General features: G+C 52.4%; 2 protein-coding genes across 2 annotated transcripts; one reads left to right on the top strand and one right to left on the bottom strand.

Annotated features, from left to right (window-relative positions):
- Positions 1–1644: 1644 nt before the first annotated feature.
- Positions 1645–12121, top strand: PLK1 (polo like kinase 1). The gene is made up of 10 exons (XM_033167317.1): positions 1645–2139; positions 3951–4119; positions 5265–5409; positions 6097–6190; positions 6351–6570; positions 7379–7537; positions 7679–7756; positions 8800–8954; positions 9765–9947; positions 11346–12121. Exons 1-10 carry the CDS (start codon positions 1732–1734, stop codon positions 11550–11552), a joined length of 1818 nt encoding a protein of 605 aa, XP_033023208.1. The 5' UTR covers positions 1645–1731; the 3' UTR covers positions 11553–12121.
- A 1624-nt stretch (positions 12122–13745) lies between these two features.
- Positions 13746–15283, bottom strand: LOC117057097 (ras-related protein Rap-2c-like). Its single transcript, XM_033167885.1, has one exon. It carries the CDS (start codon positions 15136–15138, stop codon positions 14491–14493), a length of 648 nt encoding a protein of 215 aa, XP_033023776.1. The 5' UTR covers positions 15139–15283; the 3' UTR covers positions 13746–14490.
- Between the last annotated feature and the right edge of the window lie 3785 nt (positions 15284–19068).

A 19068-nucleotide genomic window follows, 5' to 3' on the forward strand; every position in this document is an offset into this window, starting at 1 on the left:
GCTGGGGAAACCCAGCTAGATGGGCGGGGTATTATTAATATTATTATTATTATTCAAGGCATCCCAGGATGCCACAGCACACTGGTTGAAAACCCACTGCCATAAGAGGCAGTGATGGCCACCAATTTGGGTGGCTTTAAAGGAGGGTTGGACTAATTCATGGAGAATGAGGCTATCAATGGCTGCTAGCCATGATGGCTATGCTCTGCCTCCACACTCACGAGACAGCAGTGCTTCTGAATACCAGTTGCTGGAAACTCCAGGAGGGGAGAAGGCTCTTGATCAGGAATCCTGTTTCTAGGTTTCCTATTGGAGCATTCCCCCAGGATGCTGGGGGTCTTTGGCCTGATCCAGCAAGCTATTCTTATGTTTTTATTGGCTACTGGGAGTCTGACAACAGATCTGAAGGGCGCCTGCCCCTGACCTAAGCAACTGTAACCAAAACAATGGATTATTATTCTCTTTGTGTTCACACCTAACTCCATTCCCTTTGTTTTTCAAATGAATAATATTGGATTATAAACAATTATAACTAAATTGTAAATTCTCCCTGGTATTCTGATAGCCCAACATTCTTCAAGCTGAAGGCAAAGGCTTACAAGGTTCTCCCTCTCCCCATGTTACCTTCAGAACCTTGTTGGATAGGTTATGCTAAGAGACAGGTCTCAGGACAGACACCCAGTGAGCTTCATGGCAGAGTGGGGATGTGAACCCAGGTCTCTCAGGTCCTAGTCCACTACACAACACATGTTTATAGGCAACCCTACCCATGTCCAGCCAGAAGTCCTAAGTCCTATTGAATTAAATTTGGCTTACTCAGAAGTGGAGTTATTTTGTGTATAAACCTATTTTAAAACTGCCTATCGCTCATTAGGGCCATAAAATTATAAACAAGGGGCAAATGTATTGACACTGAAATCAGTTTAGTATGTTAGTCTCCTGTCCTTTAATGTTAACATTTCCAGCGCGGCTCACGACTGTAGAGAAGATCGATAGCAATAAGTTCAAAACCTCAACCGCCAATACAATAACGGTTGAAATACCAAGAAGGCGACGCCATTCTAGGCGAAGAAGCGAGCAAGCACTTGGCGGAGGGCCTCGACTCGCTCCGCGGGGCCCGGGCGAGGCTCTCCAAAAACGATCCTACGCTTGCAGCCCTGCCCGCTCCATTGCATCGCAGCGCCCGACGGGGTCCCCAGCACAGACCTACGACGGGTCTTGGAAGCGCACCTTTCCGCACGTTTACTCGGGAGTAAAGCCCTCCCGCCGCGTTAGACGGGTCGGAGGACTCCCACGGGTGTGCGCAGGGGACGCGGATGCTGCAGCAGCAGCAGCTTTCCGCAAGCCGCACTCAGAGGCTGCGCTGGCGCCGCTTTGCCCGCTGCTGCCGAGGCGGGGCGGGGACGGTGACTGCCTCCCAGTCTCGCTCCCTCCCTCCCTCGCGGGCTCCGGTTCCCGTCGTGCTCCGCGGCGCTGGAGGCGGGTTGGAGTTTAAATCGTGCCGGCCAATGAGGAGCGCGCTCGGGGCTCCGTAACGCTCCGGCTCTTGGTTTGAAATTGGTGCAGCCACCGAGCAAGAGCCGTCGGCCGGGTCGCTGCCGCTGCTCGTCTCTATCACGGAGCCTGAACGGAGCGCACAGCAGCGCCACGCCGCCGCCATCCTCACCCTCTGCCCTGACGGGAGCGCAGCGCAAGGAGCCTCAGGAGCAGCATCCGAGGAAGGCGTCGGGGATGAGCACGGCGGTGCCCAGCAGAGGGTCCCGCCCGGGGGCGTCGGCGGCGCCTAGCACAGGCGGTGGCGCCGGGGGGAGCCGGGCGTCTTCTGCGGCGTTGAAGGAGAGCAAGGCCATCCCGGAGGTGCTGCTGGACTCGCGGAACCGCCGGCGGTACACGCTGGGGCGCTTCCTGGGCAAGGGCGGCTTCGCAAAATGCTACGAGATCACGGACGTGGAGAGCCAGGAGGTCTTCGCGGGCAAGATCGTGCCCAAGTCGCTGCTGCTGAAGGCGCCGCAGAAGGAGAAGATGTCCACGGAGATCGCCATCCACCGCAGCCTCCACCACCGCCACGTGGTCGGCTTCCACGGCTTCTTCGAGGACGCCAACTTCGTTTTTGTCGTCCTCGAGCTTTGCCGGCGGAGGGTGAGGACCCGGGCCGGGAAGTTGTAGGGGGAGGGCGCGCAAAGGGCGGCAGCTGCAGCGGGCTCGGGGTTCGCTGTTCGACGGGGCTGCCGGAGGGGCGCTGCAGAGCCTAGGGCTGGGGGGGGGGGGAGAGGTGGGTTTAAAGGGACCGACCCTCTAGCAGCCCCTGGCAAGGCAGGCCTGGGAATTGCCAGGCAGTAGCCATAGCTTCGGTTTGGCAAGGGGAGGGCGCGGATTCGGATCCCAGGCGACCGCCTCTCGGTGGGGTAGGGTGGGCGCCTTTGTTGGCCGCGTTCCCAAACGACTGGATGTGACGTTCCAAGTCGCTGTTTTCGGCACTTAGTGGATAATGCAAGCCGTCTCTGAGCACCTGCAGAGAACCTTCCCCGTAATCGCTCACCACGACCAGCCCCCATCAAACAACAACCACGCTGGGTGGTCCTTCTCCTTAAGTCTTGACATATCTGCTTTGTAAGAAGATTCCCTCACTCCAGAAATGGAGGGTTGCATCAATATCCTTTGCCTTAAGTTCAGCTGCTGCTGCTGTCATCTCCCTCCTAAGTTAAACTTATTTGGGGTTATTGGTTTGTTTTTGTTTTATCATGTATTTTGTGTCCTCATCTTTTATTTCTGTGCTGTGAACACCCCTGTGACCTATGGATGAAGGGTGGTATACAAATTGAATAAAGGAACTGGAAGTCTTGAACCCTTCAACACTCTCTCATATGAAATGAGATGACTGGTTCTGAACAGCCTCACTGAGATCTGGGAAGTTGAGGAATACATGAAAGCTCCAGAGTTTAGCTGTCAGCTTTTAGCTGGGTGAGATGGCCTTGGTGCCTTAGGGGTGAGGAAACTGTTAAAAGTTATGGTCCATGTTTCAAAGGTCCCAGAAACTGCTTGTAGTCTACCTGTCACCTGTGAACCCCTCTTGCCCGTTGCCTGAGCTGTGGTGATCCTAAAATCATAGAATTGTAGAGTTGGAAGGGATCCCAAGGGTCATCTAGTCCAATTCCCTGCAATGCAGGAATCTTAACAAAAAAGCTTGCGATGTTTGCAGACCTTGAATTAAAAGCGGGGAGGTTGGTATACCACACAGGTTTTGTGACAGGCACCAAAGGCTGGTGTGAATAGGGAAGTAACATCACATAAGACCCACCAGGAGATGGCAGGAACCCCTGCTGTAAGGAGGAATATGAGGCAGGGAAAGGAGGTTTCAGGTGGGCCTGAGGTCGACAGAAATAGACTGTGGGCAGAGAAGGTAATATTTGCGTCCTTGCATTTGCCTGCCAATCACAACATCAGAAGAGACCTGTGGGGTGTCATGTTTAGAGTGTCAGACAAGGACCTTGGAGAGAAGGGTTCAAATCCTCACTCAACCATCAAGCGCACTGGGTGTGACCTTCGGCCAGTCTCTGCATGTCAACACCTTGCTAAAATCAGTGCTTTGAAAAGCACAATCCACTGTGGTGCCCTGGCCAAACTTTCCAGGGGTGGCGAGAGAGTTGCTGTGAACTGCATCATATTCCATTCCAGCCCCACACTTATTTGCAAGGAGGGGGGCTGTCTGTCACTCACTGGACAGAGCTTCCTTGGCATCTCCACATAGGGCTGGGAATGCCCCCTGCCTGAAACCTTGGAAAGCCATGGCCTTGTCTGACTCTGTATAGACAGCGCTGATCTAAATGGACCTGCAGTCTGACAGGTCTTCTAATGCAGCTTCCTGGAGAGGAGGGAGCTCCTGCCCGCCTTGGTCAGTTCAGTGACTATCTCCTTAAGCTGCTTTTGTCTTTCCTCCTCCCTCTCCAAAGTCTCTTCTGGAGCTGCACAAGCGTCGGAAAGCGCTGACGGAACCCGAAGCTCGCTACTACCTGCGGCAGATCATCCAGGGCTGCCAGTACCTGCACAGTAACCGGGTCATCCACCGCGACCTCAAGTTGGGCAACCTGTTCCTTAATGATGAAATGGAGGTGAAGATAGGTAAGGGGTTTGTGCAGGGTAGGGGGCCTGGGAATTATATGGCCATGGGCTCACTGCCTGGGGAGGGAGGTTTCCTATCGTGCTGCATGTGAAAGGGAAAGAGAGCTTAAGCAGCCTGGACACGAAACAATTTGATGCCAGCTGGTGCATCAGAACACCTGGCTTCAAAATGTAGGGTTGACATATTTCAAAAAGTAAGCCAGGACACCCCTGAAGTTGTTGAGCTTTTTTTTTTTCTTTTTTTCCCTTTTTTTTTTTTTACAAAAATGCCAAAAAAACGGTTATTTTTTCAATTGACTTCCCTAAGATCCAGGACAAAGTGCTGCCTTTTGGAAACCCCCCCCCCCGATGTCAATTCCACCTTGAAATCCCGGTAGTGTCCGGATGTATGGTAGCCCTACTCTAAATGTGTATATTTGCCTTCTATTGCATTATTTCCCAAGCTGTATGAGTGCTTCTTGGGATGGGACAACTGTCCAGTTTCTACCTGTTTGAACTGAATGACTCTTATTCTTATTCATTTATTACCCACTCATCACCCAAAGGTCTCGGGGTGGGTTTCGGCATTCAAATCAATATTTAAAAAAGAATTAAACAGCTTACAACCATATCGTCAGGAACCATCAGTATTGTGGAATGGTACTTTCCCCAAAGTACTGTTTGGGTGCAGAGCAGGCGCATCTTCAGAGCAGGTGACATCTTCAGAAAACCTTGTTTCCCTCTCCCTGTACTTTCAATTAGGCTGAGGGCTGTAGGTTCCCCATCCATCTTCTAGTGTTTCCAAACTCCCATCAAAGGGCACTAAAAGGAAGCAGCCAGCAATTCACAATTCTCCCCTTGCCAGTTTGTGGGAGTTGATTGGAGCATAAAAACATTTATACTGCACATTGTGAAGGAGCAAATCTTGCCTTAAAACAGCACTCTGCTCACTGCAGAAAAGAAAACCTATCCTGTGAGAGTTCTCCTTGCCAGCGTTCCCCAAACCTTCCAATGTGAAGTGTGCTTGTGTTAAAAATCCCCTGCCCTTTCTTGGGCCTTTACATCTCTGTCTGCCTCTGAAAAGGAAGCTACTTAATGCTTCCGTTTGGGGCTCCTCTGGCGTAGCCTTGACCATGGAAACCTCTGTTTTCCTCCTGTTTATCCAGGGGACTTTGGCTTAGCCACCAAGGTGGAGTACGATGGCGAGCGGAAGAAGACCCTGTGCGGGACGCCCAACTACATCGCCCCAGAGGTGCTGGGCAAGAAGGGACACAGCTTTGAAGTGGATGTCTGGTCCCTTGGCTGCATCATGTACGTTTCGTTTTGCTGTGGTCCTGCAGTGTAAGACTTGAGTGGATCTAATGGACGCCAGGGGTTTCCCTCATCAATGTTGGCGGGAAATCAGTAGAGGGGAAGTTGGGGTAATGAAGTCAGGTGGTGTTAGAACTTCCAGTCTTTCTCTTCCTTCCACAAGTTGGATAAAAATGTGCTGCCCCGTCCCCCTAAAACACTTCCAGTTTCCTTTCCAGAAGTGCCTCTCATGATGGAGGGACTTTTCAGGGATGTGCCTGGTTGTATCACTTGTTCTTGGTGGGGATGACTGCCCAGGAAAAATGCCTTTGGTGTCTTTGCCTAGGATGGGAAATCCAGCCCCAAACATCCGGAGAACATCAAGTGGTGGGGGTGGAAGCTGGTTTAGGCACAGCCTGTCTCTGTTCCCCTCTGCACAAACTGGAAGGAAGCGGGGAGATTCTTAAGTTCTGCTCCCTCCATCCCCACCTTGGGATGTGCTGGGAAGGGGCGAGAAGCAGGGTGGGTCACGCTCCGTGCATTTTGAGGAACAAGAGTTTCAGCAGTGTAGACATGGCTTGTTCCACAAAAGCGGGAGAGAAAGGTGGCTAAATGTTTGGGTGGGCAGTGGGCTCCCTAGCGTTTCTCTCCACACCCACCCCCAGCACCCGCAGTTGATGGGTTTCCATATATGATCTCTCCTTGCAGGTACACTCTCCTGGTTGGGAAGCCCCCCTTCGAAACCTCCTGTCTGAAAGAAACGTACATTCGAATTAAGAACAACGAGTACACCATTCCATCGGTACAGCCTTCCCTGGATACGGGAGAGTTGACTGGGGGGGGGGGGTCAGAAGTAGGCACCCTTTAACTCCAGAAGCACTGGCTTTGATTTTTGGGGCTGGTGCACCTGCCTGTGTCTTGTGTTTGTTCCATTTCCCAATGCTACTCTTCCTCCTTTCCAGCACATCAACCCCATAGCTGCTACCCTCATCCAGAAAATGTTGCGGCCCGACCCGTCTGCCCGCCCCACCATTGATGAGCTGCTGACCGATGAGTTCTTCACCACGGGCTACATCCCGTCACGGCTGCCCACCACTTGCCTCACAATGCCCCCTAGGTTTTCTCTGGCCCCCAACGGGTTCGATGCCAGCGCAAGGAAGCCTCTCACAGTGGTCAACAAAGGTGAGGGAGCAAGCAGGGGAAGGCTTGGCTGCGCTTGCAGCCCAGGTAGTAACTTAATAAGGGGGCTGGTGGGGAGAGTGATGCAACAACATCTAGAATGTTCCATAAGACTCATCAATAGACAAAGAAAGTGCCTTTTCGAACCTGAATGTCTGACAGGGCTTCCACGGCTTCTGATTGGCTGCAGGAGCTTTCTGCAGCCAATTAGAAACCGCAATTTGGTTTTCGGACATTTTGGAAGTTGAACGGGCTTTCGGAACGGATTCCATTCAACTTCCAAAGTATGACTGTATTTATTTATTTCATGAAATGTATACACTGCTTGGTTGTAAAAAAAAAAAACAACCCCCCCCCAACCTCAAAGCAGTGTACAAACAAAGGTAGAACAATAAAACTATCGCTAAGAACAATTAGCCACAATAATTTAAGACTTAAGTTAAAATAACAACGGACTGAAAACAGATTAAAGCTCGCACCAACTTTCTAAACATCTGGGCAAACGAGAATGGTTTTTCGCAGGCATCTTACAGTGAAGATGCCTGCTTGATCTCAACAGGCAGGGAGCGTCAAAGTGCCACCACACTAAAAGATTGAACAAGTGCTGAAGGGGCGTAATGTGGCACCTGTAGCCGTGCTAGTTCTGCCAGTGAAACCCAGGCAAAATGGAGTGAGCCGAACTTGTGGGAAAGGTGTGTGGGTCTGGCTGAGGCTGCACAGGGTGTGATCTCCAACTGGGAAGCTGAGCTCCATGAGCCAACAGTGGAACAAGGCATCACCCCCTGCTTCTTTTTCTCTCTTTCCTGCACAGGACCAGAGAGCCCTGCGCTGGAGAGGGTGCCTGAGAAGGAAGAAGAGGTGGCGCTGCGGGAGCCCAGGAGCCCTGTGGAGAGCCACTTGGCTGACCTCCTGCAGCAGCTGACACTGGTCAATGGGTCCAAGCCTGCAGAAAGAGCACCCATCAGACAAGGTGTGGTGTGTGTGTGTGTGTGTGTGTGTGTGTGTGTGTGTGTGTGTGTGTGTATGTGGTACCTGAGCCAACCTTGCTTGCCTGCGGGCTTCACTCCCTCGTCCTTAACCTCTATTTGGTAACCACGATTCTCTTTTTCAGAGGAGGCTGAGGATCCAGCCTGCATCCCCATCTTCTGGGTCAGCAAATGGGTGGACTACTCGGATAAATACGGCCTAGGTGGGTAGTTGACTGGGCAGAGCAGCTGTCCGGGCGGAGAAAGTGCACTTTGGGAAACAGGGCCATGAGGCAAAGTGAAGCAGTTGCCTCAGGCGGCAGATCTGACCTCCGAAGAGTGTGCTGCCCAACCCTCTCCAGTCTCCTTTTACTCCCTCTCTACCTTCAGCTCAGGCAGTTGGAAAGGAAGAGGTGAGAGGGCAAAACATCCCAGGTTGGTCCTGTTGGAAACAGACCAAAAACCCACCTATCAATGAGGCAAGCCCATGTTCCAAGCTGCCACTCTGACTGCTTCTTAATCATTTAATTTTTTATTTTCCTGAGAACAAGAATAATAAGGGGGGGGGGGCGGTACATGGAGGGCAGGGGTGGGGCGAGACACAATTTCAGGAACCGGGGAAGTCCATGAGATAAAAGAAAGAGTTGCTGGTTCCCCTTATGATGCTAATGTGTTTTTTTGTGGCTATACAAATTTTTATTTGCATGAATTTTGCATGACTCAGATTAATATGTTGGGGGGAAATACCAAAAGTAACTGGGAGAATAACAAAAAAAAGCCGTGACCTAAATCCAGGGGTGGAACATCTGACCAGAGATTAATCAGGATGTTGGCAGGTGGAGCTGTTGGTCAGCCTCTATTTTATTCATTCGTTTGGGTTCAAACCTTCCTCCCAAAGGAGCCCAGGGTGGCAGGACTCCCAAAGGGGCATGAGCTTGCAATGAAATTGTCCAGATGTGATGTTATTGTCTGTTGGTGCCTGTGATTAGTTGGTGCTTCCTGTATGAAAGAGGAAGCCTCGGAGCCCTGCTTCAGGACCAAAACATCTGCCAAAGCATGACCAAGGGGCCTCAGATCTGGTGGCATAGGGCGGTATACAAATTGATTGATTGATTAACAGATAATAAGCACCTGCTTTGTGGCTTTGCCCCGGCCTCTCAGATGGGAAAGAGTCTTGGGTTCAGCTGAGACCACGGAAAGGCAAGATTCTCCTTGGTTTTGAATAAAGGCAGGTTTTGAGTGCTCCCCTCTGTTCTCCGCACCCCAGGCTACCAGCTGTGCGACAACAGCGTTGGGGTCCTCTACAATGACTCAACCCGCCTGATTATGTACAACGACGGGGACAGCCTGCAGTACATTGAGCAAAACGGCTCTGAGTCGTACTTCAACACACGTTCCTACCCAGAGGCTTTCACCAAGAAGGTCAGTGACTTGAGCCTCGTGGCAGCGGCTGAATCTGACCATGTGCAAAGTGCCCCTACCCTTTCCACTGAGCAGCTGCCTTTCTGTATCTGAGGTGAAGGTGCGAGGGACTTCCAGCCATCGCTTGGCCACAGGGTATCTTTTTTTTCCTTGCAAAAGAAACCACCGTTCTCATTTTGGGAAGGGGCAGCATCGATGCGAGGTCGGGGGTCTGGTGGCAACAAGTGGGCTGTTGGCTCTTATTGGGTGCAAGTAGGAGGCTACTTAAGAACGTAAGAACAACCCTGCAGCTGGGCCAGTGACCCACCTCGTCAGCATCCTGTGGCCACTGAAGGCCAACCAGATGCCCCTGTGGGAAACCAGCAAGCTGGATGGGAGCCCAGGAACCCTCTCCCCTGTTGTGGTTTCCAACAACTGGTATTCAGAACATTGCTGCCTACAACTGCAGCATAACCATCATAGCTAATAGCCGTCAGTAGCCCTCTCCTCCCTGAATTTGTCTAATCTTTTAGAGTCATCTAAGCTGTTGGCCATTACCGTCTACTGCGGCAGTGAGTTCCATAGTTTAACTATGCGCTGTGTGAAGAAGGACTTTTATACTATTCTGGTGTCTGTGTGGCTTAAGGGAGGGGGTGCATTTAAATCCTGCTGGGCAGAGGATGCCTTTATGAGATCTGGGCTTCTGTTGCCAATAACCAATAACCTTTTATCGAGCCTTGCAGGGTCCTTTGATGGAACGTAGCTTTTTGAGGCCTGCCTCTGCTCCGCTGCTGTTTTGCTGACATGGGCCCTTGTTTTTGTCTCCTGCAGATCACGCTGCTGAGCTATTTCCGCAACTACATGAGCGAGCACTTGCTCAAGGCGGGAGCCAACATCACCCCCCGAGAGGGAGACGAGCTGGCCCGCCTTCCCTACATGTGCCACTGGTTCCGCACTCGTAGTGCCATCATCCTGCACTTGAGCAATGGCACTGTACAGATCAACTTCTTCCAGGTGACCTAACAGGAGCGGGAAAGCTCTCTCCCCACCCTGCTAGCCTGCATGTATTTGGGGGTGGGTTTTGAAGCTATAAACTATCCCTCCCACCCCTCAAAAAAGGACTATCAATGGGTTCCTTTGGGAGGAAAGATGGGCTAGAAGTTGAAATGATGATGATGATGGCTGTCCATGCTGTGAACTGGTTCAGCCTGGGGTGTCACAGGCATCTCTCCTTGAACAGGTTTAATGCTGCCCCCCAATACTGTACCTAAAAGGACCGTGATGGATCTGGTCAATGGCCCATCTAGTCCAGCATCCTGTTCTCACAGTGGCCAACCAGGTGCCCCCTTGGAAACCTGCAAGCATGACCCGAACACAAGAGCCTTCTCCCCATCTATGGTTTCTTTTCTAACAACTGGCATTCAGAAGCATTGCTGCCTCCAGCTGTGGAAGCAGAGCGCAGCTACTGTGGCTAGTAGCCATTGATGGCGTAAAGGTGGAACTGAGAGCAGACAAAGGAGAGGGACTGTGTGCACAGAGGAGGATGCCCTGGCTTCTTCATATTTGTCTCTCTAAGGGGCAAGATTTGAGTCTCTTCCTACTCCAGTTCCTTTGGCTTCAGAACTGCTTTTGGGATTACAAAGCCGGCATCTTTCTGAAATGCTGTTCTGGCATCTTCTCTGACCGCTTACAGAAAAGTGCGGGGAATCCTTCCAGCCCAGGGGCCCGCATTCCATTCTGGGCAGCCTTCTAGGGGCCACATGTCAGTGGTGGGTGGGGCCAGAGGCAAAAGGGGGCGGAGCAACCAACACAAACTTCACCCTTGTGCAGCAGGCTAGATTTTGAAAGGCACTCATCCCCTCACTCCTCCGGTCCATGTGAGCAAGAGGCGTGAACAGAGTTGAAGGGTGCATCCCATCCTGGCATATCTGAAGTGACGAGGGTTGCCTGGGGAGAGTTCTGAGCCCAAATGGAGGATTGCATCCAGGCCCTGGGCCTGAGGTTCCCTCCCCTGCACTGGCTTAAATGGATCAAGACCAGGGCTTCTCAAACTTGGGTCTCCAGCTGGTTTTAGACTGCAATTCCCCTTGACCACTGGTCCTGCTAGCTAGGGATGATGGGAGCTGTAGTCCAACAGCAGCTTGAGACCCAAGTTTGGGAAACCTTGATCTAGATATTCCTTCTATCGGGAATAGCCACGTTTTTGTGGGGTCCAACTCCCACCCACCTCCCTCCTTGGCCAAGCTGATTCTAGGACCAACAGCTTTGTCTTGTGTGTGATTTTACAAACTGCTACCTCGTATTGCATTGATGCCACCATCCTAATCCCCTGTGGCTGCCTCTCAGAGCCGAAGGAGCCCGGCTGGTGCTAATTTAACTCTTGCATGTATCTTCTTCATCCTCTGCCCACAGGACCACACCAAGGTCATCCTGTGCCCCTTGATGGCAGCCGTCACCTACATCAATGAGAAGCGGGAGTTCCGCACCTACAAGCTGAGCTTGATTGAGGAATTTGGCTGCTGCAAGGAACTGGCCAGCCGCCTCCGCTACGCCCGCACCATGGTGGAGAAGCTGATGAACTCCAAGCTGGGCATTCCCTGCCCCAAACCTTCTACCTAGCACCTGGCTGCTGGATTTGTGCAGCAGCAGCAGCAGCAGCAGCAGCGAAGGACTCTCGCTGTCTCTTCCAGTTCCAATACCGTTAAGGGCTGCAGCGTTCCTGCCCTCCCCTCCCAGCCGGGGTCACCTCTGCCTGGCTGTGTCCTGGCACAGAAGGGGTCAGGTCAGGGAGTGGCTTCTAGCTGGGCGGTGCTCCTTACAGGGGGACTAAATGCCCCACAGCCCAGCCTAGAAGACTCTTATTTTTAAAAAACAAAACAATGATTTGTTTTCTCCCGATTCTGCTGGAGAAAAAGCCCCCGTTTCTCCCTCCTTTCAACCCACCCCACTGAGGCCTCTGGTGCTACTTAAGAGTTGGGGGTTTCGGTTACACCATGTAAGTTACTCGTACGTGGTCTGTCTGATGAGCCTTCCTCTTATGGGCACTCTTTCCTCTTCCCGCTGTAGTTAAACTGTCTGGCATTTTGTTCTTTGACTAAGCAACCAGACTTTTAAAATACTGAAACTAAAGTCTACACCAACTAAACTTTTTGTACATTACTTAATAAAGAAGATTCTCTGGAAGCTTTCAGCGGGGTCTTCCACACTGCCTTCTCCGCTCTTGTACTCTGAAAGGGGTCTTTGGCCCCCTTTGCACATCACCCTCTAATAGAGTTGCAGGTCCCAAGTCCTTGGCTACCTTTACTCCCTGGTGTTTCTTGCCTGGGGCTGCAAGTCTCCTTCCCCTCAGAGAACAGGTTCCTAGGAGACATATTGAAATGGCTTCTGCTCTGCTGTAAGAAACTGTGGCCCCTTCGTGCCTTCTCCGCATGGACACATTGGGAGAAGTGGGCCAGGTCCCAAAATTACATGCCCAGAGGATTAGGGCACTATCGAGCAACAAAGGGTTAGTTCCCTTTTAGGTTCAGAAGACCCACTTCTGCAACTCCTAGAGGAGAGACTCATTGGCTGCCTCTTCCCTTTTGACCTAGCTAGGACTGCCCCACAGCTGAGCTCTCCCTTTCAGGTGCAAAAATGTCCACCAGCCCTTCACAGTTGTAACGCTAGACCCCCGGTCTCTAACTCTGCAGCATGACTGTTCTTAGTTTTGGAGGGATTCAGCAGGGGGAGGGTAATGATTGTGCCTAAGCATCACCAGTGTTTCTTCTGCGAAATGGATCATCTTGCAGTGCGCACAGCAATTTTAACAGTAAAAAGAATTAAAACTTGCCAACCTTTAACATAGGATGCTGATGCCATGCCTCAGGATGTTTCACAGAGCAAGTGTTGGATGCAAATATGAAGATGACCTTTAATATTAATTTAGGGTAGGAAAGCAGAAGGGAGCCTTTGCTTTCCTGCTGCCCCTCCAGCTTATCTGGAATGAAACTCACATCTGCTTCAGGCAGCAAAGCTGTAAGATGTTGGCACCAAAGATGCACCTCTTTATCCTTGACCAGGTACAGTATGGGGAAACAGTGTCCTTCCAGATGTTGAACTACAGCTCCCAGCAGCCTCAGAAAGCATGCCCCAAAGGATCACCTGCAAGGCCAAAGGTGCGCCCCGCCCCCCCACGGAGAAGGCGGGGCATCCTGAACAAAGTGGCTTTGAACAGCTGTGATGTGGTTAGCCTCCTACTGGATGCTTGAGGGGAGGTTGCAGCCGCCCAGTATTGGCAACTCATGTTGCTGCCTGGGGACACACGCTGCCTTGACGGTGACAGGGCTGTCAACTGAACCTCATCCACAGCATACATTTAAAGTGATGATATTGCAGAAAGCAAAGAATCCTGGGAGCTGTAATTTGTTAAGGGTACTGGGGGCTGTTAGGAGACCCCTGCTCCCTGAGCTACAATTGACAAATCCCTCTTCTCTGCAAACTGGGAATTGTCGGTCTATTGGGCGTGGTGGTACCTGCTAATGTTTCAAATTTAATATGCCGTTCGGGCTGAATGTCCTAGAATAAAGGCCACACCTCCTAACAGCAATTTTCACCAACCTGCTGCCTCCCAAGGTCCTTTCAGCTCAATACACTGACTCGCAGCATTGGCTCTCTGGGGTTTCTGACTCAGGACTGAACCTGGGACCTTCTGAGCTGGCCTCTGCGTGGTCTCCCCACCCCCCAACTCAGATGGTCCACCCAGTTGGTTCACCACAGCACTAAGAAACAAAGGAGTAATAGTTTATTCAGCAAAACAGGATGACGTACTGTATTAAAAAAAACAAGTCACACTCCTTCAAGTTCAGAATGGTCTTTGAAGAAACAAGCACAGGTGTAAGCACTCAGTCCAGTCAGCCCAGACCCCATACTCCATCCTAATGGATCAGATCCCCAGCCAGCAATGCTGTTAAGGTAACAGCAGTAAGTTCTGTTTCCACCCTACACGACAAGCCAAGGCTCGCTGTAACAAGCAAGTGGGCAATGCGTTGGAAACAGCTGGAACTGAATGTCAGGCACCCAGGTTTCCTAGAGAAGTCCAGCCTCCGGAGTTGGTCTCTGTCCGAGGCCAGGCTTCTGGAAGAGAGCGCCCCCACCCGGTTGCCAAGAGCAGGCTCGGCAGAGTCCATGTCCTGGAACGGGCCACCTCGAGGGCCAGGAAGCTTGGCACAAAGGGGTGTGTCCTTCCCTCGAGCGAAACTCTTGCGCTCTGAGACCCAAGTGGCAAGTGGGGGAAAGTGTGCAGTCCGCCGCAGGGGCGCCAGATGCAAAACAAAGGCACTTGCTTCTGTTGTCCCGCCAGGCTGGACCTGTGTCTGTCTTTAGAGACTCGATCCCCTAGCCTCAACCCACCGGGGAGAGGCGTCTCCGCATGGCTCGCTACTCCGGAGAGGCAAACGCGCTCCGTTTCTTCCTCCTGCTTCACTCGTGCTCGACGGCATTCGCTTCCTCTGCCGCCCCGTCGGCTGCGTACGAGGAAAGGGGGGCCGCAGCGGCCGCTGGGCTTCCTCCGACGCTCCGGCTAGCAGATGGCGCAGTTGGGGCTCTTGCTCGGACGTCGCCGCGTGGACGCCGTCGGCTCCTTGGCCAGCGGGTCGGGGATGGAGCGGCGCCGGAGGGCCGGGCTGAGGCGCCCGCTGAGCACGTCGACTTGGCCCAGCAGCTCCTGGAAGAGCCCGACCACGTTGCAGCCCTGCTTGGCCGACGCCTCGACGAGGCGGGCGCCCCACTCGCGCTGCACTGTGGCGGCGACCAGGCGGTCGCTGTTGCCGGCGGCCGGGCCCAAGTCGACCTTGTTGGCGACCACCACGAGGCGGACCGGGGCGCCCGGTTTGGCTTCCAGGATCTCATCGCGCAGCCGTTGCAGCTCCTCGAAGGAGCCCGGCTCGTGGGGAGAGTAGACGAGGGCGAAGACGTCGCCGTGTTGGATGCAGAGGCGGCGCATGGCCGGGAAGCTGTAGCTGCCGCTCGTGTCCAGCAGCTCCAGGCGGAGGCGCAACGCCGGGCCCGGCGGCTCCAGGTCCAACTCCAGCACGTGCAGCTCCTCCACGGTGCGACGGTAGCGGGCCTCAAAGGCGTCGTGCAGGAAGCGGCGGATCAGCGCCGTCTTACCCACGCCCGCCGCGCCCAAAAACACTAAGCGCACCCGGGCCTCTGGCTTTAGCGACATCGTGGAGCTGTTTATCTCTGGTCGGTCCGCTAGGACGGGGCGGCCGCTTTATCTGCTGCGGCTGCAGCCCGCGGCCAATCAAACTGCCGGAGGAGGGGCTCAGGCGGGCCGGTCTGCGGTGGGAGGGGCTGCCTGCTGGCCGCCCGCCAGCCCGGGCAATTGATTGCCTCGCGGGGGCGCCCCGGAAGGCTCCGCGCGCTGGGAGCCGAGCACGCGCTACGGGGCTTCTCAGCATTGGCAACAGGACTTCGCTGCTTGGTTTCCCCCTTCCGCGCACATCAGACTTATAGGATAAGCCTCTGTTCTGGTTGTTGTTGTTGTTGTTGTTTTTACACATGGCAGCAGACTGAGGCAGTTTTTGTCACAGCAAATCCAAGCGCTTAGAGGTGATGGATGATTAAAGCAGGATATAAATACAGTTCGCAACAAATAATAGGTATTCTCTCAGCATTAGCCCCCCTGCATATGCAACAGGGGTGTGTCAGTGGCCCACCTTACAAAAGTGTTGTGAAGCTTGCTTTCCTAGGCAAAGCACTTTGAACACACCAAAGAACTTATTACAGTACTAATAATATCCAAAGCTGCATACAGGCTGCACACACGTGGTACATTTAAAGCACCCCCAACTCCTGTAACTTACCTCTTAAGGTAAAGGTAAAGGGACCCCTGACCATTAGGTCCAGTTGTGTCCGACTCTAGGGTTGCGGTGCTCATCTCGCGTTACTGGCCGAGGGAGCCGGCGTACAGCTTCCGAGTCATGTGGCCACCATGACTAAGCCACTTCTGGCGAACCAGAGCAGCACACCGAAACGCCGTTTACCTTCCCGCCAGAACGGTCCCTATTTATCTACTTGCACTTTGACGTGCTTTCGAACTGCTAGGTTTGCAGGAGCAGGGACCGAGCAACGGGAGCTTACCCCATCGCGGGGATTTGAACCGCTGACCGTCTGATCAGCAAGCCCTGGGCTCTGTGGTTTAACCCACAGCACCCCCAGCATCCCAACTTACCCCTTACAAAGCTACAATTCCCAGCACCCTTAACAACCTACAGTTCCCAGGATCTGGTGTGAGTGTGGTTTAAATTTTGATGTGAGTTTCTGGTAGAGGAGGGACTTGACCCCTGGGTGCTGTACATGGGCATAGCCAGGATTTATGTTACGGGGCAGGCTTCATGTTGGGGGGAACAGAACCTCAGTTAAGTATTTTATTTATTTATTTATTTATTTATTTGATCTGGGCTCCTTGGATGCCACCAGCTTGGACGCCACCAGCATCTCCCCTCCCCACCCTCAGTGCAAGGAGGGAGCCTTTGTTCAGTTTTGGCCAACACTTTCTCCTCCTATAGTGGAAGGGGAAACAGATAGACTTGGTCTTACACTGCAATGCTTTTGAAATGTATTTATTTTTTTAACTGCAGTGGCCAAGAAAGCCTGGGGCATGTGTGGCATCTCAGCCTCTGAAGACAGAAAAATTAATTCCCTGGAAAGGGAGTTATCCGCAGATGGAAAACTTTCCTTCTGCCAACAACCTTGGCTTGGAGTGCCCAGAAGGAGAACATTTGTAGAGTCCTAGGATGAGAAACTGGGTCAGGTTTATTGGGACAGGAACAGGGGGGTGCTTAGGGATGCCAGTGCCAGGAGCTGCAAAGTCTTCTTAACTGAAAAGTGATGCTTTGTCAGGCTGTCCTTGGAGTCCGGCCAGAGCTACAGGGATTGTATGTTTTGTCCTGCCATACTACCTCTGGGAAAGGAAGAATGTGTTTCACATCCCCTCCCTTGATTCTGCCCCCCCCCCAAAAAAAACTTTTTAAAAGCTGCCCCACTCTGATGGTTTCTGGAACCATTCGCCTGTGCCCCCTCTTAACAAAATGATGCGCTTCAGAGGCAGGTGTTAGACTCGGATGGGAGGTTGTCTGCATTCAGGTCCAACTCATTGTGCACCTCCAGGCAATAATGAAAAGAAGTGGGGACCTGCAGCCTGTGGTGCCTGGTGCCTACTAGGTAGAGTTGGTGGGGCTGCCAACAATAGGTAGTGTCAGTGACAGGCAGAGCCAATTAATTCTACTTCCCCCCACCGCTGGCCCCATCCTTAAGGAGGAGGTAGCTGACAGCCAGCGCTACCCCCTGGACTGGTTGTAAGAAGGCAGCGCAGCTTGGAGGAGTCGAAGCTGAAGTTGTGGGGCCATGCCCCATTTGCCCTAATGGACCAGCCACCACTGCCTTCAGCAAAGTTGCAGTAAAAGCCCATTCTCTAAAAAGTGTGTTCCTATTCAGGCTTCCATCCAGCCTTGAATAGGAGCCTAGTAGTCCCTTGTAGAGACACGGGTGGCACTGTGGTCTAAACCGCTGAGCCTAGGGCTTGTTGATCAGAAGGTTGGCGGTTCGAATCCCCGCGACAGGGTGAGCTCCTGTTGCTTGGTCCCTGCTCCTGCCAACCTAGCAGTTTGAAGGCACGTCAAAGTGCAAGTAGATAAATACTGGCAGGTACTGCTCCGGCAGGAATGTAAATAGCATTTCCGTGCGCTGCTCTGGTTCGCCAGAAGCGGCTTAGTCATGCTGGCCACATGACCTGGAAGCTGTACGCCGGCTCCCTCAGCCTATAGAGCGAAATGAGCACCGCAACCCCAGAGCCGTCCATGACTAGACCTAATGGTCAGGGGTCCCTTTACTTTTACCTTTAGTCCCATTTTGAGGGCTCCTGGGGGTGTGGGGAGAGGGTCCCCTCCCCCGGGGAAAAACCAAACTAGCTTGGCAGCTCTTTCCTCTGCTGTGATATAAAACTTTAAATGATTTGGATTAGATGGTGTGAGCCAACTTGCCAAAGCCTTCGTTGCTATATAGCAGCAGAGAGGTCTCTAGGAAAAGGAAAGGGTGCAAATTCTGCTTCCCTTCTTCCTGAAATCTCTTTGTTTAGTACAGAGAAGGAAGGTCCTTAACATTGCAGTGTGCACCTGCTGCCACCTGCCCTCAAGGATACAATGAACTCTTATGGCTCAAACAGGCCAGAACCCTGCTCAGCCATGACCACCTCCTTCACTGGAGCAGAGCAACCCTTCCTCTGGCTATTCCTGCTCTTTTTGTTCTGAAGAACAATGGTTGCTCTGCCACAGCTGAATCACTTTCTCTAGGAAAGCTGTCATTCACTTGGGCTGACCCACCCTGTTTGGGTTTGGGATTAGAAAGCCAGAGCCTTTGAAGAGGCCCTGGGAAGTCAAACAGAGGAAATGCCAAGCCCTTGGCATGGGCCAGCCTGATGGCCTCCAGCTGTTTCGGATGACAGCTCACAGCATCCTGGCCCTAGGGTGGGGAAGGCTTGCATATACTCTGCAGGGTTGGGGTGGGGGCACAGGGAAAAGGAGCGGGCAGGGAAGTGGCTCTCATAATACTATAGAATTGTTGTTGGAAGAGATTCAAAGGGTTATCCAGTCCAAACCCCTGCAACGCAGGAATCAGCCAATCTGCCAGCAGCTGATAGCTGGAAAAGAAAACCTGGTGGTTGCAGGAGGTTGGAATGATTGGCAGGTGTCACATGGCTGCCTCTCCTGGAACCCTGCAGGGCTTCCTCTCAAGGCTGGATATTGGGGATTCAGATTTCCTAGTCTTCCCCACCTCCTGCTGCAATTCCACCTTCACCTATTGCATCTGTGGGTTCTTACTGGGGTTACCAAATTTTCTGAGGATGATGCACATGAAGGCAGAGGAGTCAGCTGGGGAGAAGGAACTGACCCATTTCCCCACCATTTAATTGTCCAATAAACTGGTGTTTCGTTTCTGGAAATGACTTGACCCTGACCTACGTGATGTGCATCCCTCTGTTGCTTTGCTTGTTTATTTTTATTACGTTTTATGGTGTCTTTACAGCTGCTTTTTAATTGTTTTTATTGCGGGCTTCTACTCTTGTTCTTATGCCTTGTTGCCTTTTATAGTATTT

The sequence above is a fragment of the Lacerta agilis genome, chromosome 13 (genome assembly GCF_009819535.1).
Source record: "Lacerta agilis isolate rLacAgi1 chromosome 13, rLacAgi1.pri, whole genome shotgun sequence".
NCBI classification, from domain to species: domain Eukaryota; kingdom Metazoa; phylum Chordata; class Lepidosauria; order Squamata; family Lacertidae; genus Lacerta; species Lacerta agilis.